The 21,364-nt window shown below is 46.3% G+C and overlaps 4 protein-coding genes across 7 annotated transcripts in view; 1 reads left to right on the forward strand and 3 right to left on the reverse strand.

Annotated features, from left to right (window-relative positions):
* LOC4818115 (carbohydrate sulfotransferase 4) overlaps positions 1–13,010 on the reverse strand; it is a 35,752-nt gene extending 22,742 nt beyond the window's left edge. Inside the window, exon 1 of one of the 2 annotated variants that reach the window (XM_001357256.4) lies at positions 11,794–12,994. In XM_001357256.4, the coding sequence (XP_001357292.3) occupies positions 11,794–12,719 (926 nt within the window). In that variant the 5' untranslated portion in view covers positions 12,720–12,994. Of the gene's footprint in view, positions 1–11,793 lie in introns of both variants that reach the window. The other variant, XM_015179866.2, reaches the window with a different exon arrangement.
* Positions 13,011–13,724: 714 nt separating this feature from the next.
* LOC4817844 (uncharacterized) lies at positions 13,725–15,176 on the reverse strand. The gene is made up of 4 exons (XM_033380492.1): positions 14,485–15,176; positions 14,246–14,422; positions 13,865–14,188; positions 13,725–13,830 (listed from the first exon to the last, which is right to left on the reverse strand). Exons 1-4 carry the CDS (start codon positions 15,072–15,074, stop codon positions 13,827–13,829), a joined length of 1,095 nt encoding a protein of 364 aa, XP_033236383.1. The 5' UTR covers positions 15,075–15,176; the 3' UTR covers positions 13,725–13,826.
* A 254-nt stretch (positions 15,177–15,430) lies between these two features.
* On the reverse strand, positions 15,431–21,362 carry LOC6903407 (coiled-coil domain-containing protein 102A). Of its 3 annotated transcripts, none has more exons than XM_002132250.3 (8): positions 21,082–21,362; positions 20,948–21,018; positions 20,846–20,885; positions 20,248–20,768; positions 19,647–20,187; positions 17,300–17,466; positions 16,508–17,150; positions 15,431–16,375 (listed from the first exon to the last, which is right to left on the reverse strand). In XM_002132250.3, the coding sequence occupies exons 1-8, from the start codon at positions 21,232–21,234 to the stop codon at positions 16,367–16,369; spliced, it is 2,145 nt and encodes a 714-aa protein (XP_002132286.1). In that variant the 5' UTR covers positions 21,235–21,362; the 3' UTR covers positions 15,431–16,366. The 3 variants fall into 3 exon arrangements, with proteins under 3 accessions (XP_002132286.1, XP_033236381.1, XP_015035351.1); XM_033380490.1 differs by having other exon boundaries at positions 15,494–16,375; positions 16,440–17,150; XM_015179865.2 differs by lacking the exon at positions 16,508–17,150 and having other exon boundaries at positions 15,494–16,375.
* Positions 17,987–19,504, forward strand: LOC4817856 (glutaryl-CoA dehydrogenase, mitochondrial). The gene is made up of 2 exons (XM_001357254.4): positions 17,987–18,548; positions 18,617–19,504. Exons 1-2 carry the CDS (start codon positions 18,086–18,088, stop codon positions 19,408–19,410), a joined length of 1,257 nt encoding a protein of 418 aa, XP_001357290.2. The 5' UTR covers positions 17,987–18,085; the 3' UTR covers positions 19,411–19,504.
* Positions 21,363–21,364: the final 2 nt, after the last annotated feature.

Consider the following 21,364-nt stretch of genomic DNA (forward strand, 5'->3'; position numbering starts at 1 on the left):
TCTCGAGCGAAATAGTTACCAAAAAGTTGTTCCAACTATCTAAAGGTGTTATTCTCTAGAAATACCCCGACTTTAAGCGTATATTCCTCTGACATTTCACATTTTCTATCCATCTTAAAAAAAGTAATTCAAATTAATGAAGTTATTTTTTCTGTTTTTATGAGCAAAAGAGCAATGGAAATCGGAGCTCGGAGTTCGGAAGGAACATAAAAGGCATTCTTTGTCCCCGTCCCAGTCCCCTTCCCCGTCCCCGTCCATTGGGTGCCCCCGGCCCTTCCGTTGGAGAGGAAAGCACTTCCTTGAGAGCCGGGTTTCCATGGCATCCATCGCGTTCTGCTTTTCGTCGTCTGCTCTTCCGTCCGTCGGCGTTTTTTGTCGTTTATTAATTTAACAAGTGCTTGCCCATTTGCTTTTTAATGAACATGGCGACACACTTTTGTGTGTCACTGTGTGTGTCTGAAGCGAGCCGAACAGACTACAAGCCCCTCACCACACCACACCACACCCCCCCCCCCCCTCCTTCCTCCGCCGAAGTTCCTTCTATATCTTTATGCTTTTTGAGCATAAGTATGTGTGTGTGTGTATGCAAAGGCAGTGGAGCAGGGGAGGGAGGGGTGGCAGGGGGGCAGAAAAAATTAACAGCAAGCATAAAGAGGAATGGGTATAAAAATACGAGTATCTAGAGCCGTTACAACGGAAGTTTTCCCATGTGTTTGTTGTACTTTTTGCTATTGTTGTTTTTTTTTCGGATACCCAGTAATCGCGGAGCAGGCAAGGGTATGCTGTGCAGCAGAAAGATATGGGGAATATACTGAAGATCGGGATCTGAATGAACAGTCGGTTGGGGTAGGGATTGAGGATTGAGGAGTAGGTTCTGAGTTCTTGGATGGATATATTCGGCAAGATATAAGATAGGTAAGATCCAAGCTATAAAAATCATATACCGTGAAGTTTAATATAAATCTATTATCTACCAATCTGCTAAATATCACTTAAATCTAAACATTTTCATAGACATAACAAAAAAGATCTTGAGATCAGAGATATAATCGAAAATCCCTAATATCATGAGCACATTCACCAGAAAAACGTATCAGTGATCATATAGCAGGTATTATGAGACATTCCCTGCCATCGCACTGTACTTAAAGTATTCTTTTTATTCGTATTATGACTTTGTTTAAGTTCTTCCTTCTCTCAAGCTCTTTTTTCTCTGAAATACATACATCTGTGATCAGGGACCAAATTGCAGCCCCCAATATTTCCATATAGTATTATTCTCTAATTTCTTTTGTGTTCCAAAGTCTTCCCCCCAGCCCCAATCGGTGTAGTGGGTATCCCACAGTCGCAATATCAAGCAGGATCTCCATCATGTTAGTTGTGTTCCCCCGTTTGATGCTCTTTCTGTTTGATGTAAGCGGATACAAACAACGAGTGCAAAAACATCTAAACAACAATGGAAAACGAGCGCGGCATGACAATCTTTAAAGTTGGTAATAGGAAAGCGGCAGCGGTGGGAAAAGCTACATAGAAGAGAGGCATATTAGAGAAAAACGAACCGGACCACACATACCGCACTCTCGAGGCAAATGGAAAATGGAAAAATTAAAAACAAAGACAGACAAGAAAGAAGATTTCACATGGCTGCTGGCTGCTGCTGTTACTCCTTCGTATCACCATAACCCAGTTTAAAGCTCGAGTTAAATTGTGATTAACTGCAGAAGAGACAGTAGAGAGCAGAGAGCAGACACGAGACAGAAGACGGCAGACGGCAGACGGCAGGGCAGAGGCCGACAGACAGTCAGAAGTCGTACGAGAGTACAAGAGTGTGAACGGAATTTAATGAGCCCGGGCCTAAAACGAAGAGCCCCAAAAGAGAAAGTCCCACTCCCCCCCACTCACTGACTGACTGACTGATTGGAGGGATAAGGTAACTGCAGTTGGAGGGAGAGGTAGAAATGCGTGTCATGACTAGAAACAATTTATAATGCGGCCTGCAGTTGGCCTGGCTTTCAATCGAAACTGGGGCCTGCTCCTCCGCCTTCTCCGTCTATTTTTTCCCTTCACTGTAGCAGACTCCACTCTCTGTTCCCCACTCCCCACTCCCCCCACTCAATCATTAACAGTCATGGACGCTCAAATTGCCCAGCCATTGAGAGAGAGACTTGTTGTTGGGGCTCCCTCCAGCAGCGGACGGGAAACTTTCGCGCATAAATTAGGCTAATATATCTCCTACCCGAAAGGTACGAGCCAGAGCCAGAGCCGGCAAAAATAGTGCAGCCAACAGATTACAGTCTTTAACAGTGGCTTTTGGGGCATCTGAGGGGAGGGCAGTGCCAGTGAGGGAGGTCAGGATCTGTACCTTGTGCTAATGATAGCCACAAAGCTGTCAAAGAACAGCCGGGCACAAAGGCGGGGGCGGTGAGGGAGAGCATCTGGGATTTGGTGGTAATTTAGATGGGTAGCTCTACGAAATGAGTGCCTCCAGGGGGTGGGGGGCAGGCAGCTCTTAGAGCACCTTTTCTTGCCTTTAATGTGTCTACGAAAGCCCAAGGAATTTTTTGCTGGGACGGTGTAAAGAGCTAACGGGGTCAGGGATAAGTGTATTAGCTCTAGATACAAGAGAATGTGGCAACAAAAAAAAGTGATATACCATAACGATGGAATGGTTTATAGTTTATGGTTTATGGAGGGAGATTATAGATGTAGGGAGGTAGAAATAGCTCTAGTTGTTAAGGGAAGCCACTTTCAAAGGCTTGCCCCCTCCCACATTCCAAATGGGGCCTCCACTGGAAGTTTATCCATAATCCAGGACCCTTGGAAGCACCTTAAGTCCTTGCATGGACTGGTACAGGCACACACACATTGTTCAATTATTTCATTTAGTTTATGCCAAGAGTATAATTCAGCCAGTGGCCATAAATCTTTGAGCAACTTGCTCCCTGCTCCTCCCTGCTCCTCCCTGCTCCTCCTGCTACAGTCTCTTGTTTTAACTATGGGTTTAACCCAGGGGGCAGACTGGGAAAATGTTCTTATGCAATCAAAGGCACTTCACTACGCTTCACTTGACGTTGCTTCGACTACGGCACTCTCCCTCTGCGAGGCTCAACTACGGCTCGACTCTTACTTACGTAAAACTCTGTCGAAAGCCTGCCATAGGAGACGCCCACATGGCGGACAGGCCATCCCTGCACCCACCCCACTCCACCCCCCCCACTCAGACAATGTCGAATCGGATTTTTCGTTCCTTCTCTCCAACAGCAAGGATCATTTAAAAAGTGGAGGAGCGAGCAAAAACTTGCTCCACATGCATAAATAAATGGCCACAGACTCGACTCGACTCGACTTAAAATGTTCCAACAACCAGCAGTGGGTGGCGGGAGGGGATGGCGGGGTCGGATGTGTCTGTGGGTGGCTGTAACCCGACTGCAGCGGACTTCCGACAGAACAGAACCTCCGCCAGCACTGGGCTTTAGTTACCAAAAACGAAAACTGAAGACAGGAAATTTGTTTCGCGTTGGCTCCTTAAAAAGTAAAACTCAGGCAGGGGGGTGGGGTGGGGTGGGGATGGGAAAGCATAAAACAACAACAAAAAATGAGCTTAGCAAAAATGTTACGGAAATATGGGAAATGGCAGGGCACGGCAAAAGATTATATAGAGCCTCCCCCACACCCCCTACCCGAAATGGAGTCAAGGAAAAAAAACAGAAATAGAAAAAGTTTCCAAACGAAAAAAAAAGTGCAAAATGTTTATGCAGCACAAAATGTTTCTGTGGAAAATGTTTATTTCGATTGCTGCAAATGGATACCCAAAGGGGACGGGGGTGAGTGGGCGTGTGGGAAAAAGTTGATCGATGGGAATCCAATGCGTGCTATAATCTATTGCTAATTGGTTGTTTAATTCCCCATACACATAAACATTCGCATATGGAAGCCACATGGCAGAAACGTAAACACATTATTTATTACCGTGTGAAATTAGATTGTATTACAGCCAACTAATAAACAGTTTAAAAACGTAAAATGTGGAATTTTTGGGATTTAAATGATTTTGAATGGCACGAAATTTAATGAGTGTCCTCTATGGGACAGAATTTAAAGAAAGAACAGAATGAACCAAAATGATGAGAAATATTTGGGCTGGGAAGATTAATAGAAGCTTTAAATTTCAAGTTGGCTGCTATGAATCTAAGAGCTGGCTGCTGTGACACTGTTACAAACTGTTAACACCGTCTACTATGACGCTGTTAAAGCTGGCAGCTGACAGCTATACACTCCCAATTCTGTCTTCTGTTAAATTGTTAGAACACTTTTCAGTGAAAGTGTTAAAAAAGTGTCCAATGCCGCTGTTAGTGCTTCCACTGTTAACATTTTACTATTCACTGTTAAAGCTCATTGATATAATCCTGCGAGTGCTAACTGCTACGCCCCTGCTGAAGCTGTTTGCTTGTGCAACGCTTGTAAATTTCACAGTCGTCGTGGCCGTGCAGTTACATGGCAATTAGGCATGTTGTTAGACACTATTTACAGATCATTTCCCATGTTTCAGATTCCTCGTTGATTTCCCGATGCGCTTCCGACTCACTGCAGTTGCCTGCGAATCTTCAAAAGAACCGAAACGACAGTTCTACTGCTGTTTTTATGGCCCATAAAATCTTACCTAACCGAAACCCAATTGAAAAACTTTCCCACAGGCCCCCCCCACAGTTAACCGACTTTAACAGCGGGAATAAAAACTATCAATTTCCTCAAACAGAGAACCACCAAGAGCCAAGAGAGAGGGGGGTAGGAGGGGGAGAGAGAGAGAGATGATAAACGATGCAAACAACTTTTGAGAGAGTGAAAATTGTTCGAGTTTGGAGGCAGCCGCAGAAAAGCAGAAAAGCAGAAAAACAGAAAAGTTCCGGCTTTGGTTTAGATAGATTCAAAAGAAAACTTTACTTAACAACTCTCGGCGAAAATTCACACAATTATTAAAAGGAAAGATCGCGGGGAAAAACTCAAACAAACCGAAAGAAGCAGAAAGAAAAACACACGATTGGAACACAATGACACTGACGATTGCAATTTTTCCGCTACAAATTTCCACAGAAAAGAAATTAAAGACTTTCTACCGGCACTTCTCTCTGTATCTCTTTATATGAAATTAAAAGCCAGCACAAGGTGAGGAATTGAGCAGCAAAGAAGCAAAACAAAACAAAACAAAAAACAAAACTGCACAACTTTTTCCCGGTCATTAAAAGTAAAACAAAATACTTTTACTATCGAGTGGAGATGGCGATGGCGATGGCTATGGCGATGGTTGAGGCATTTCCCTCACGGACTCACGTGTTTATGGTTCGAGAGGCAGATGTGGAGGGCAAAGGAAAAGGCGAAAGGAAACGGAAACGAAAAGGAAAAGGAAAAGGGAAAACCAATGAAACTCCAGGAAATGTGTCCTGCAAGTTTTACGAGTCCAAGGATTGCAGTCGAAACTTCGATTATAAAGTAATAACACTGAGAGAAAAGAAGCATAGTGAAAAGAAGGAAATACATATTTTAATTCAATTTAAATTGAATAGAATTCACTTTGATTTAGTTCTAAATGTGCTAAATATTTTAAATATTTTTACAAGAAAGAAAGAAACTCCAATTAAAATTAGTTTTCCAAGCGTCTAAAAAAAGACATCACGAATTCCACAAACAAGCAAACTTTGAACCAACCAGCAGCCTGGTGTCGTCCTCTGGTTTTCCACTAAATTACGTATTTATTAAATCACAGCCGAAAGCAGGAGGTGAGTGGCGTTGGGGGCTTAGGTGTGAAAACGGAGTCCACACAGCGCCCTGCAGCGTGGCAAAGGGCTAAGGTCAGCCAGCAGCCCAGGAATCACGGGAGCAACGAAAAAGTTGTTAAATACCCGTTTTTATGGGGGACTTGCAAAGTTTTTGGCTTAGTTTAATTAAAGCCATGGCTGGGAGAACACGGTGCAAGGATGTTCTGAAGAAAAAACGGAGATAAAATATCGGAAATAATGTTTCCACCGAAACCCTATCTCTTTACTTGTAGTTCTCTTATTTTATCTCTGGGGTCCATCCTAAGATTAGTTTTCCAATTAAAACACTTGTTAAACGCCTCTTTATTTTCCCATTATTAATTTTTTGTAAACTACGGAATTCCTTTTCTGGCCGACCGATTAGATAATGTGGCAGGGATTTTTTTGGGCATTACCCCACACCAAACCAAAGCAATCCAATCATCGTTTGTTTGGGGATTTTAAAACGCAGACAGAAAAACATGTATCTAAAAGATACTCGCAGAATGAATGGCAGAAGAAGTACGAGTATCTCGCCAGTTGGCCAGAACTTCGATCAGCCTTGAGGAGAACTATTTGCTTTCTGGGTTTTTTTTACCTTTCAGAATCCGTTTCTGTTTCTTTGCTGCACAATTACTGGGCAGAATTTATGGCCGGAGCGTCGCGGTGTAAATCTTTAAGTAGTCAAGGCAGTAGCCCATGCCCCATGCCCCACGCTCCATGCCCCTTCCCCATCCCCATAGACAAGGTTCGCATCGCCTAATGCGATTTGGCCCTCCACTTCTTCGAGGGGGGGCGCGGACAGACCTCACTGCAGCTTTATGACATTCGTTTTGGTTGTGGTTTTGGGCCTGGTTGCTGGAGTGCAGACTGTAGACCCTCTTCCATCTATGGTTCATCAATTTGCGGTGCGTTTCGGGGCATCAGAGGCCGCCACTGCCACTGCCACCGCGACTGCGACTGCGGCATCGTTAGCTGCATTAGACGGATCGATGCCATTGATCGATGGGCCTGCTTTCAGCCACTAAATCATTGTAATTTTCACACGCTCCCAGAGAACAAGGGGGAGCCACTCGTACACGGAGATCACAGAGTTATTAGAAGAGGCTCCGGGCTCCCCGAAGCGTTCAAGACTGGACTGGGCCTTTGTTCTGGTTTTTACAACTTAAAGGGGGGAAAATGGTTTATGGTTGAAGGAGAGCTGGCAGAACCAATGAAGAAAGCCACAAAGCAATTGGCTGTGATCGGGGTTTGGGTTCTTTGAAGAATTTTGAGGTTTAAAACAAAGACATAATTTTATAGGTTTTGAAACACTTTTTCTATGATATTTAGGGAACTTTCAAGAAGCTTAAACTGTACCCATCAAATGAATATTTCCTCTTAATTGGATGGAGTTTTAGCTAATGTTTCAATGTTTATTTAGCGGGCCATGCCATGCATGGGGCCAGCGACTGGCTGCGACTCCAACTGGTTTTCTGGCTTAACTGGTTTCCAGTCGAAATTTCTATACTTATCATTATTATGTGCCATTATCATCCATCCAAAGCCTCATCAGACTTCCACACCAAGATCGTAAAAACGCGCAAAAAAAAAGACCCAAAACAAACCAAAACGCAGTCGTCTGGTGGCTACAAATTTTTTAGAAATTATTTTTACACCCAAAAAGCAAACAGCAAACACAGAAAAAAGCGAAACTTCGAGTACCAGCTACTGCCACTGCCCCTGCCCCTGCCCCTGCCCCTGCCCCTGCCCCTGCCACTGCCCCTGCTGCCTCTGCTGTGGAGAAAGAGGTACAAAAAAAATCAATCACTTTCACTGCCGGCCAGGCCGCCGAGAGAGAGAGGTTTGTCATAGCCGTAGAGGAGTCTATTCGGGTTTGGCTTTGGGTCTGGTATGAGTATCTCTCTCTCTCTCTGTCTCTGTCTCTTGGCCGACAATTTTTGTTTGCTGCTTTTCATCCATTTACGCCACAAAACCAATCTCTACCACGTACCACAGAGCACAAAAACAAACGTAAATAATAGTTAAACAAATAAAATAAGGCTAATTTGTGATACCCTTTAAGTGGACTGGGAGCAAGACCCACGATTACTGACTATTCTCCATTCTATTCCAATTACTTCTTCAAATGTATAGCACGCTCTTTGGTTAGGGTATTCCGCACGGAAAAGGAAGGTTTATCGCCAATTCACAACCGAAACCCGTTTCGCTTTTTATTTCGAATGCAAAAGCCAGAGACAACCACCTGGGGGGGGAGGGGGTGGGTAGGACACCCGCACTGAGAGCACTGAGAGGAAAATTATGCTACTTGAACGTTCACTGAACCCACGATCGCTCTATCTGCGAGTATCTCCTGCCTGCTCCCTCCTTCCCCCCTTCCTTGGGCTGCTGCTGGTTTCTGGTTTATTGTCAAAGCTGTCAAGTCAAAAGTTCACAAGCGAAAAATGTTAAACAGGCCGCAGTCCCAGCCCCACTCCCAGCCCCACTCCCAGCCCCTGAATGGGGGTCGTCTATGGTGCAATAATCGCTTCAGAACGCTTCAAAAGAAGCTTTCGGGGGGGTCTTGACATCCATCTTGCATTGCCTTTGCCCCCGCTTTTGGGAAACGCAGCTGAGGAAAGTTTTCGACTTAATGGCCACTTGGCTCATTATAAGCCAACTAACGGCCAAAACTCTTTGTGGCTGCTGCGGTATTTACGGCTTTTCTATGGCAAAAGCCCGACGAGAAGGAGGAGCAGCCCCTCCATTGTGTGGCTGTCGGTTGTGGGTGCCTTTCAATTTTCACAAATTTTAATCTACTTCAAGCCGGAAAAGCCGCACAAAGTTAGCGGCCACAGAAACCAGAGCGGAGTGGCTCTATCGGGAAACTAAATATAAGAGAGATTGCGGGCTAGTTTCGACTAAAGTCGGGGGCTAAACTTACCATAGAAAACCATCTGGGAAGAGGCCTATAAATAGGGGTTTCCTCTAAAAGAATTCTCTATTATTTCCCTTCATAAAATATAAAATATATATAAAATAAATATAAAATGCCCGCCATTTACCATTCCATTTAATTAGCCCGAACATTCCCTTCCTTATCGGCCCCATGAAAAATCACATAAAAATAATGTGTGATTTATAAATAAAATGCCTATTTGGCATTAAATTTAAGAGCCTGGGCCAGAGGTTGTGCTGTGTTCTGGGCACACCCATCCAGAGCCCAGAGCTGCCAGAGCTGCCAGAACTGCCAGAACCGACCGACAGTCTCGTGGACAGTCCCCATCGACAATTAGAAGCCCAGTTAGCGGTACGCTTAGAGAGCGAGTGTCTGAGCGAATGACTCAGCCAACACTCCACGCACCACACTCCACACTCCACGCGCCGGCCAGCCCCACACAATGCGCGCTCTGACCCAAATTGTGGTCGAAAAGCCGTGCTTAAGCAGCGGCCGGGGGAGGGCGGGAGGGTGGTAGGGCGGTAGAAGTTAGGGCCATAAATCCAAGTGCTGGGCAACATTTCCGGAATTTTGATGCATTTCACTTGGAGGCCGGGAACTGTGGCAAGACTTTGCGTTAATAGAGTGTGAAAGAATGTTTGCTGTTGCAAGCGGAGAAGAAGGCCAGGCCAGGCCAGGCCAACAATTATGGGCCAGACGCAGCTTAAGTGCCCTTTCTAGAGCTACTTACTGGCATCTCTCTCTAACCCGAAAATGGTCAAGAATAATGAGCAAATAACTCGATTTAAGTGGGGAAAAATGGTAAGAAATGCATGATATTTCGATTTAGTTCAGTATAACTCCAAAATAAACAAAGAAATTATATTATTCCTCAACTTAAAAGCAGTCTTTGGGGGATATTTTGGCTTTACAGTCCAGGAACATACCCCATCACTTCTTAAGGTTGCAAAAATGTAAGAGAAACCATTCCGCCAGCTCTATTTTCAAGTGTCTGTTAATTTATTTTGCTGGCCAGCAGCCACCTCTTCTTCCGTCTTAAGTTACTCTTGTGTTTCGCTCGGGTTCATGTTCATGATTTAGTGTGTTAATTGTTTTTAGCCAGAACTGGCAGAGGAGAGCGGGTGAAAGCCCAACCCAGAAGGAGCACTCAAAAGAACATCCATTAGGGGAAATCAAGCATTTTCTTTTGACATTTACAAGCCCCAGGACGGGCCATGGGGACATGGGGACATATGTAACGAGAGCATGCCCATAAATGACATCTCCGTCGATTCGGTTTCTATTTATTTATTGAACCGAAATTCTGTGTACAAAAACGTCAGTTTCCCCCTCAATTTGATTGAAATTTGTTTAGTTGGGTGAAAGAGGGGGGGAGTGGGGCAATGGGGGGATGGAATCTTTTGCATAACATTGACAAAAGCCAAAACCCAATACATAGTATCCCTAATGTCCTTATAGAGAAAAAGGCAGACCGAGAGAGAGATAGAGCCGGAGGTGGAGGTGGAGGTGGAGCTGGGGGACCAGTGGCAGTTCCAAATGTAATCGAAACCACAAAGCCATCAGCTGCAGGAGCAGCGGGGGCTGGGGCAGGGGAGTAGCAACGGGAGGACCCCACCATCACATCAATCAAATACATTTTCCTTTTTCTGTTTGCTTGGCCAGAGATTGTTCTATACACTAATTTTATCGATTTCTGTGCTCCGTTGTGGCTGTTTGCTGGCTTGTTTGTTTGTTTGGCTCACATTTTAAATGGGAAATTATGTAAATGAAACTTTTTGGGGGCAGGAAACGCTTACAAGGGATTCGATTTCCTCAACTATTGGCAGAGGATTGGACTTGTGCGATTCTATGTGTGTGCCAAAGGGTTTTCCACGCTGCCAAATGTTCGAGTAAATAGCTTGAAGGGAGAGACACTTTGTTGGGGCGATGAAAGTTGATCCGCCCAAGAAACCCTAAGGAACAGCAAGTGTTGGAACAGCAATGAGCCTTCCCCATGTTCGTAATTGCTGATTGATTAATGAGAACATAAATGATATAAATTTTATCTTGCATTAAGGAAGGAAATAAAAGTGAAATATTTGTGTGTATGTAGTTCTGGAATATTTTTTTTTAACCCAAAGATAACTTAATTACCTAATATGTTATTTGCTTTGATCACTAGACAAAGATTGGGTTGATTTCCAGGTATTTCCCTCGAGTGGAAATGGAAGCGGAATACTCGTCCAGACTCAGACAGTGAGTCTGAGCAATCACTTCAGAGCAAATGGGACGGGAATACCGTTGATAAGGCAGCCAACGTCATAAATGTATGGAGTATCCGCTCCGAGTAACCCAGTAACCCGTATAATCTTTACTACCTCCGGGTAAACATCTGTTTAAAAGCGCTTAAGTAGTCTCTAAAATCTATTGCGGCAGTAAAATGGAAAGATAGGCGAGTGTCAGGAAGCCAACATTTGATATGGCAGCCGAGCCATCCGCCGATCAGTTTATCAATGGATTCATTCGGAGAATAGACTAATCGTAACCATATTTGATCTAAAACCACTTTTTGTCGAGCCCATTAATTTGTAAATTCTTGGGTGATAAATAGTTCACATTTTACTGCAGACTTAGGCAAAGTTCCGCAACATTTTGATAAGCTCTCAAGGGTTCTATATGCAGGCAAATACTCGTACGATAAGCAGTATACAAGTTGAGCAAGTCCCAGGCGGAGAAACTTAGAAAAACCACACAACAAAATCTGAATGTATGCCTCAGTAATTATCACAAAAGGCGGGAGCCTTGGCCTGCTCCAAGATAATCGAAATGAAATGAAATGAAATGTTGATGAGAGAAGCACACAAAGAAATTGTGGGGGCCATGCTGTGGGATGTTTCTGTGGGATTAAATACGCATCAGAGTGAGTCCCCGAGCAAAACGACTGCAGTTTCTCTATTGTTCCATTCATCAGGAACTTGGGACACCGCATAAACGCATCACGACATTATCTATCGCCTGGTTATCTATCGCCTTTCACTTTCTATAGTCTGCCCCCCCCAATAGTATGTGTCGTGGAGCACTCACCTTTGGTCCTCCAGCAGTTTCTCGGCCTGCGCCAGGCGCAGCCGCACCGTCTTCATGCTTTGAATGGGGAAGAGACGACAGAAGCGCGTGAGGAAGTGGGGCCGCCAGCAGAAGCGCGGATACTCGCGACAGACGTCCCACAGTCGGGTGTTGTGCTCGAAGAGATATGTGTGCGTCTTTCCGAAGTTCAGGTAGTCCGTCATGTCGGCGTAGTCGCAGTTGAGGAGATTCTTTAGATTCTGGACGGCCAGGTCCTGGTCATCGGGATCGCGAACCTGCTTGATGCCAAAGTCGAGCAGCGGCTCGTAGTGGTAGTAGTTGCCTGGAATGGAGTTGAGTATGTCCCCCAGGAAGGTGGAGCCCGACCGCCAGGAGGTGACGACCACACTGCGGACGGGCGTGCCGTTTGTGGCGGGCGTCATGTCACTGAGCCGCTCGGCCCCGCCGCGCGGGTACTCGAAGTTCTCCATTTCGGTGAGGATGCGCGACCGTTGAGCCGACAGGACATCCGCTATAGTAGCTGTCAGGTTGTAGACGACAGTCTGCGAGGGCTGCTGCTGCATCTGCTGCTGCAGGCGTTCGTAGAAGGAGTTGCGGCCTAGGCTGTTGGAGGGACCTCCATCGACGCCATAGGCGGCCGCCTGGCTGAGCGAGGCCGCTGCCCCCGCCGGGCCGCCGCCCGATCCCTGGTTGAAGGGCGTCGTGAGAGGACGATGCTGGGTGGTGGCTATCAGCAGCAGGATGCACAGACTGCCCACGCCACAGATGCCAATGAGGTTCGCCCGCCGCGACATTCTGCTGCGTCGACGCTTCGAGTTCAAACTGACGCGCTGCTTAGCGCGTGTCCTGCCAGGATCGACGGTGGTATCACCAGCGTTCAGTAGCGCACACGACTCCAAGTCCGCATCCAGTTCCGCTGTGCTCATTTGTGGCAGTTAATGCTCCACTAATTGCTGGCAATTTAACAATAAACACACTTTGCACTCGGACACTTTACACATTCCCCCTGACTCGCTCGCACTCGCACATACCGCGGGCCCCCTTAGCTGGAGGACATTTCAATGGTTATTGTTCAAGACGCTGGACGGTTCTATCGCGTTTATTAATAATTTTTTACGCGCTCTAAACAAAAGTCTCCGCTAGCACACGTCCGGTCGGGTCCAAAATATAGCGATCAGTGTGACCGCGGATTTATCGATAATATATACAGTCTGACCCTCAGAAATATACCGAAACATACCGCCTCATTTTCAAAATATACCGTAAATATACTGACGAAGTCAAGTTCTATTTTACATATTCCTCGTTTTTGATATTCCGTCGAATATTACTGGCTATATAGATCTCTCAGTTTAGCCCAGATAACTTTATATGATTGTTGAATCAATTTTAATCAGGATTAACTACTTTTAAGTACTTGCATGTTTTTTGTTTTGACAAAAACACGATTTCAACAAAAATGTTCAATAGTCGCAGGTTGTCCCAGTACCAGTTCTTGGTCTCTGTAGACAGGCGATGAGCTGCAAAATATCGTTTAAAACAGAGACTATCTATTTTCTGCATTAATTAGAGCCTGGAATGACACACATTTCCGCAATTCTATATCATCCATTTCCCCCAGGCTATGTCTGGAATTAGCAACATGTTTGTGTATGGAATGGGACTCAGTGTTGTCAATCGGGTAAAAGAGGTTACGACTGGTTACGAGTGGTGCGCGCCAAATCTAACTTTTTTGAATGTGAGCGATAAGGATTTAACTGTTGTCAACCGGGCCATTACCGATTCAAGAAATGCGACGATTCCCTCAATTTTCGGCCTATCGATTATTACATTTATCGGAACGAAACTTAATATTGTTAACAAATAAACTTTGAACTACCAGAACGGAGAGGACCTAACTAATAGCAGCGGCAGAATATTACTTTTAAGGCTAATTTCTGTTTTACAGTTTTATCTCTTCCCATAAATGCAAATACATATTCCTATTCGAAAATGGTGGTACAACATCTGATTAGCACGATAACACTTTTGGGTCAAGTGTTGGCGCATAAATTTCGAATTTGAAATTCAATTCTGGGCGGTCAACGGCTCAAAGGCCTCGGGTAAGAAGCCTTCAAAGTCTTTGATGATACGATAGCCCCACACATTCATTGCTTGCTTGCAGACACTCTGAATGTTTTTCACATCCTCGATCTTCATTTTGTACATCCAATCGTATGCCGGTTCATTTGCATGCCTCCAGGGAAACTCCCAGCCATCGCCCTCACGGTGAGCAATGCGTGGATGGACACCGCGGCTAACCTCTTTGGACCGCTTCATGGGCAGACCGTAAAAGTTGAAAACATTCAGCATGATCTCTTCGGGATCATGGACCAGGTCTTCGTATCGTATGACTCTGTTGGACGCTCTTGGTGCTGTATTGAATGCTTAGAATTTACAATTAAAGACATACCCGAAGCGCTGCGGATATTGTTTCAATAGACGCAGTGCGGTGTTATAATCACTGACCATATCACTGCACAGACTCGCCGGCATACAGTCTGGACTGTTGGCACACCAAGCGCTGTTGGCACGTGTGTGCATCGTGCCGCGGGGATCGCGTATCAGCAACATAATCTTTATGTTGAGACTGTGGGATGGGGAAGAAACCAATCAATATCGAAATCATTCAAAGGTATTCGATGTACTCACTCCTCTCGCTCCAGCAGGGTACTCAGATACTCGAGCCTTAGATTGTACACGGCCATATTAAGGAACGGATAGATTTTGCAGATATCCGACATGACTTTCGGGTCCCAGCAGACCTCGCTCGGATAAATCAGACTGTTCTTCCACTGCACGCCATAAAAGCGTCGGAAGGTGGACGATTGCAGGCCCCAGCTGAGCATCGGCGCCGACTTGTTGTAGTCGCAATTGTACAACGCCACCATCTCCTCCAGCGCCTCCTTATTCCTCTGCTCCGCATTCAAACGGTTCTGATAGGCAATCAGTGGGGCATAGTGCTGATAGCAGCCCGGCTGAAAGGACAAGTTATCCAGCAGCTTCAGGGCCCCCGAGCCCCGGAATGTGACCAGCAGCGAGCGCACAGGCTCACCGCCTGTCTCCAGCGTGTATTTGGTCAAGTTGCCCAGGTGGCGGGTCTTGTAGGCGAGCATCGACCGTTGTAGTGTCACCGGATCGGGCATCAGCATGGGCAACAGCAGGAATATGAACACGGCATACGACAAATAGATGGCAAAGCAAATGCAGGTAAATTTTGTACTACGCGATAACTGAACCATGATTGAAAACTAAAAATTTTTTTATTTGATTAACAGAAAAATTTTGTATAAATCTCAAACTTTTGCTGGTTAGTGTTCTCAGAAATGATTTACGTAGAATACTTTGAAAAAGAAAGCCTGGGCAAAAGTCGACTGTGATCTGAGTTCACACAAGTTTTTAAATTCGAGTTTATACATATTTTCTTTTCTTTTTTTGGTTTTTTACCGCTGCTGGAGGGAATTGAATGGTCGCAGGACTCGAAGTGCTCTATCTATTTAATGGTTCGCTCAATTCTTAGACACAAATAATATCTAAATACAAAAACATATCGAAACGCTGGATCTGCCAGCCACACACTCCAGTATTCAATCAATGGTAACATCCAAAAACTTTATTGGAATATCAGTTGTAGTTCGTTATATATGTATACATGTCTAAATATTTGTTATGTTGTAATTTTAATAGTTAATTATAAATTGGTATTTTTAAAACACTAGAATACTAATATTGCTAAATTATAATACGTATATTATTCTTCTTTCAAATATGTATATACTATATATTCTAGATAAGATTCAATATGCCGCTGCTGCGAATCAAAGTGTAATCGTTTGGAAAAGTAAGCGAAAAGGATATGGGACTAGACAAACGCACAGATCTCGAGATTTTGATATATATTAAATTATTTCCGATTCACAGCCAGCAGCATACTGGACTCTGTTCCGATTAAATTTTGTAAAATTCCTATGGGATTCTGGCACTCAAAAATCGAACCTGTATTATGAGTCAATACGTATATAAATCTGGTAGTAAGTCTGTTAATGTGGTTTAGTCTGTGTTGTTCAAGAAGGCAAGGGATTCCAATGGCGATTGAGATGTAAGGGATCCTAACAACTGTATTATTTGCGAGTTAAGCTCATAGAGAAACGAGATATGGCCAGCTAAAATGTCTGATAGTAATGCTTAGTATAAATGGAATATTTGTGAAGATAAAAGCTTATTAAATGACATAGTTTACTGCTGATCTATGGGGATTCGTGTGCCGAAAGAGTGGTTCCCTCTTGTTCACATAAAAGTACTTAGGTAAACTTATGAATTGATTCAACTAAGGAACAAGTTGATGGTGGTCCTCAAACATAGCCTAGGATCATGGATTGTACCTTGAGACCTATGCTCCACCAACTTTAAAGTACTTACGCATTTTGGGGTGAAATTAATACTAGCATTTAATACCATAGCCTTCAATCGAATTTGTCTTCAATCGCTATTTCCTTCGGTCTCATCGTCCAGCAGTAAGCTTGTCGAACCATAGCTACGGAGTCTGCAAACATAAAAGACAGAAATTAGGTCCTCCACTCTACAATACTAGGCGGAATAAATACTACCAAAATAATACCAGAAATGAAAAAAGTTAGTAAAAGATGCGAAGAGAACAGGGTTCCGTGCGGCTCACCTCATCGTCGGATACCTTGAGACCATCCAGATTGATACTATTCCTGGCATAGCCCTGCTCCTTCTCGTGCGCCTCGTACAGCTGCCTGTTCATCTCGTCCTTGCTGGACGCCGAGGAAGGAGTACCCCCATTGGTCATGCATTTGAGGGGCAGCACGAGATTCGAGCGATTGGCGCTGCTGCAGTTGCTGCTGCTCCCGGCACTACCGTATCGGCCATGTCCGTTGCCCGACCGCTGCCTCTGGTGGTGGTGATGCGATCCATGGGGATTGTCAAACTTCTGCTTGGCCCGCTCAAACTCCAGGTTCCGGGACTTTGACTCGAAGATGTTCTCCTCCAGATGCGTGGGCTTTGCATCGTAGAAGGCCGCTGCTGCCGCCGCCGCTGCCGCAGCCGAGGCAGCTGCACTGCTCTGTTGCTGCTGCAGCAGCGTGCGCTCCGTGTGACTGGAACGCTTTACAGAAGCCGCATGATGAACAGCGGCATCGCTGCCATTGTGGGAGCTGCGCATTCCCGCCTGAGAATCATCAAAGATCTGGCGCAGATCATTGATATTCGGCAGACAATCGTTGGGCAGCTCGACGGCTATTTTGTTCCTCAACTGAACGCCACCCATGCCGCGCAGCTGCGGACTGGGGGCTCGTCTGTGGTTTAGTTGGTTACGAGGGGGTGTTAGGAGGGGAGTAGAGTAGATTAGCAGGCACCCGCACCAATGAAAAGTTAGTTGTTTTAGAGGAAAGACTTACTAATATGTACATGTACTTGGGTATGCTTGTGCTTGTGCGAGTCTCACCTGTTCTGTAGATGTTGAATTTGCACCTGAAAGCCCTCAGTTTGGCCCACTAGTTCATCGTTGGAGCGCTGCAGACGCCGCACCTGATTCACCGCCGAATCCAGCTCGTCTTCGGCGCCCGCTAATTCCCTTTTTAGCTCCTCCACCCGCTGCCGTAGGCGTTTGACCTGGAACGGAGGAAAAGAGATAAGTGATATTGTCCGTTGCATTGGAAATAAGGTTTCCATTCCAGTCTACACAAACATGCACGCCCCACTATCACTATTCCATTCATTCCACGATCCATGCTTAAATATAGCCACAATGGGCGTGCGCAGATAAGCTTCCGACCCCCGCTAGGCCAGATGCGATAACAATTGGAAACTTTTCTAGCTCCACGTTGTGTTTAGGTTCTATCGTCAAGTCCAAAATAAAATGTGTGATAGTGCGAATATTTAGGGGCCGCAGATTATGATCATCCGGTCACAACAACAGTATTTTCGGGGTAAACAAGTCCCAAGGGGAGCCACTCTCGCTCTCCGAGTGGCTTATATTGTGGTCACTTGTTTTCGCCATGTGAAAGATAATATGCCGCCTAAATTGAGAGCAAGCTTCGGGCATGTTGAACCCTATTTTAATAAACTTTGAAAAAACCAGAGATTGGAGAGAGTAAACCTGTTGCAGCTGTTATGAAAGCTTCGAAGCTTCTTGGGAGCTTTCTTCATTTCATTTCATTTATTCAACCGGAGCAGCTGTAGCTGCGAATTTTGTACGAAAAGGAAAGCAAAACACGCAAAATATAGAAAAATGATTGCGCAAAGTGTGATAGGAAAACTAATAAATCCGTGTGCTCGCCGCTTGGCAAGCAGCAAGGCTGCAGCTCCCAAATTCAACTGGCAGGATCCCCTCAACCTGGAGAGCCAGCTGACCGAAGAGGAGGTGGCCATTCGCGACGCCTTCCGCGGCTACTGCCAGGCGGAGCTGCTGCCCCGCGTGAAGATGGCCAATCGACTGGAGCAGTTTGACAAGAAGATCATGGAGGAGATCGGCAGTCTGGGCGTGTTGGGTTGCACCCTGAAGGGCTACGGCTGTGCCGGAGTGTCCAGTGTGGCCTATGGCCTGCTCACCCGCGAGGTGGAGCGCGTTGACTCCGCCTACCGTTCGGCAGTGAGTGTACAGAGCTCGCTGGCCATGGGAGCCATCTACGACTACGGGTCAGAGGAGCAGAAAGAGAGATATTTACCCAGCATGGCGAAGGGCAAGCTGATAGGTGAGTGCCCAAACAGGGGGACTGCCTTCTTACAACGGAATAACTATTTTGTTTCTTCCTCACCACAGGGGGCTTTGGCTTGACCGAGCCAAACCATGGCAGCGATCCGGCCGGCATGGAAACCAATGCCAAATACGACAGCAAAACGAAGACGTACATCTTGAATGGATCCAAGACATGGATCACGAGCGCCCCCATTGCCGATGTGCTGGTTGTGTGGGCCAAGTGCGAAGATGGCAAGCTGCGCGGCTTCCTAGTGGATCGCAAGATATCCGGTAAGGGCCTGGACACCCCCAAGATCGAGGGAAAATTCTCGCTGCGTGCCTCACCCACGGGCATGATTCTCATGGACGATGTGCGAGTGCCCGAGGAGCAGCTGCTGCCCAAGGCAAGTGGCTTCAGTGGCCCCTTCAACTGCCTGAACAATGCCCGCTATGGCATCGCCTGGGGAGCCTTGGGCGCCGCCGAGGCCTGTGTGGACATAGCCCGTCAGTACACCCTCGATCGCAAGCAGTTCGGACGCCCATTGGCGGCGAATCAGTTGATCCAGAAGAAGCTGGCCGATGCCACCACAGAGATTGCCTTGGGCCTGCAGGGCTGTCTGCAGGTGGGTCGCCTCAAGGACCAGAAGCTGCACACACCCGAGATGATCTCCCTTCTGAAGCGGAACAATACGGGCAAGTCTCTGGACATTGCTCGTCAAATGCGAGACATGCTGGGTGGCAATGGAATCAGCGATGAGTACCATGTGATCAGGCATGTGATGAACCTAGAGTCGGTCAACACCTACGAGGGCACCCACGACATTCACGCTCTGATTCTCGGACGTGCAATCACCGGACTGGCGGCCTTTGCCAACTGATTGATGAAGAGAACGGAGCGATGGAGAGAACTGCATTTACAGAATCGTTAGAATGTTACGTGTCATATGGAATAAAAGTATCTTTGTTTAAAAATGTTTCCTTGTCCAAATAAACATCTCACTTTTAAATTTTCTTGCCATTGATAAGCTGATATGCCTAATCTCGTTCTAGCTACAGCTACAGCTACTCCATAATCATTTATATCATCAGATAAGGTATACATAGATTTACTTACCTCTGCCTCGTATTGCTCTGCCCGGCGCACTGCGTGGCTCAGCTCCGTGTTGGTCTCAGCCAACAGTTTCTTCAGCTTGGCATGCGACATTTTCACCTCGCTGATCTCCTTGTTGCGCTCCGAGAGCTCCTGCTGCAGCGCGCGAAGCTCCACATCGTTGGCCTGCATAGGGCGACACTTGCGATCCGAACGCTCCTGATAGTCACGCAGCTCGGCGCGCAGCTTTTTGTTGTCGCGCTCCAAGGCCAACTTCTCAGACTCCAGGCGCTCCCGCTTGCCCCATTCGGAGGCGTTTTCTGCCTGCAGATGCTCCAGTTCGGTTCGCAGCTCTGTGAGACGGCGCTCTAGGTTCTCACGTGCGGCAATCTCTTCCTGCAGCGAGTTGTTCACGATGCGCATCTCTGCCCGATGCTGCTCCTGCAGTGTCAAGAGCTCGCGAACCGCTTCCTGCTTGGCTGAACGCATCTCCTCGTGACGTCCGCGCACATCCTGTATCTCCAGTGTCAGCTTCTCAATGCTCTTGTGAAGTTCGTGCTTCTCACTGAAAAAAAACCAAAGTTTGAGCAAACAAAAAGAAGGGGGAGGCCATCTATTGACTTACTCCCTTTCGGCCTGTAGAGTTTTCTGCGCTTCATCGAGTCGCAACTGCAGCATGGATATTTTTTGCAGCAAGTAATCTTCGTCAAAGTCATCCTTGGACAACTGCTGTATCAGACGCTTCTCTTCGGCGGCCGCGGCCTCATCCAGATCCGTCAAATGCTTGGGCATGGCTCCTTTCATGGCAAACTCCTCAATGTCCAGATCTTTCACATCGTTGGTTAGTTTGGTGACCAAACCATCCTCGCTATTGATATTCTTCAGGCCATCCGAAGAAATGTCCGGCGAGCAGTTGGCGTCGCGTCCGTTGGCTTCGGCATCCTCGTTGGTGTCGGCCCGATGGAACTGGCCCGCATGCTTCATCATCAGCGTGTGCACCTTCTCCATTTCCTTCTTCAGCTGTGTGATCTGCACCTCAAGATCATTCTTCTCGCGCTTCAGTGAATGTGCCTCCTTCATTGCGACGTCCAGTTTAACGCTTAACTGTTTGGATTCTTCCCGGGCCTTGTTCCGCTCGTTGCGTACCTGCGAAAGAGTTGTTTTTTGTTATCAAACAAATCCGTGCAGCTTATTGATTCAACAGCCGCCATGGCAACCATTACCTTACTCCATTTCTCGCGCCAGTTGGCAGTGCAATCAGACCTGCAAAAAGAGTTTAGTGATTAACAGACGGTCGGCAAGTAGCTCTCTGGCTCTCCACTTACCACCACTTCATGGTCTTCTCCATCTGCGCCGCCCTGGCACGCGCCTCATGCAGTTCGCGTTGGCGTTGCGACTTTTTCCGTAGGGAAGGGAAATCATTAATATGGAAAACTTGTTGTCGTTGGGCTGTACTCACCTCTCGGGCCTCCCATTCGGTCTCACCGAATCTCGCTGACATGGTATTCCCCATGACGCCAACGCCGCCCACGCCATCGCTGGGCAGCCGTCGACTGCCGCCACCCACCGGTGCAGCAGCTGCACTCTGCGTGGTAGACGCTGCCTGTGACATTTTCTAGGATTCTTGGTGTGTTTCGGTTACATCTGTTATATTAAAGTTGTTTTTTGCATTTTTTATTTAACAAAGCGAATACAGAAAATAAATTGCATCGAAAACAACTAACATCGATGTTTTTCCACCT

Source organism: Drosophila pseudoobscura, chromosome 4 (assembly GCF_009870125.1).
Source record: "Drosophila pseudoobscura strain MV-25-SWS-2005 chromosome 4, UCI_Dpse_MV25, whole genome shotgun sequence".
In the NCBI taxonomy this organism is placed as follows: Eukaryota; Metazoa; Arthropoda; class Insecta; order Diptera; family Drosophilidae; genus Drosophila; species Drosophila pseudoobscura.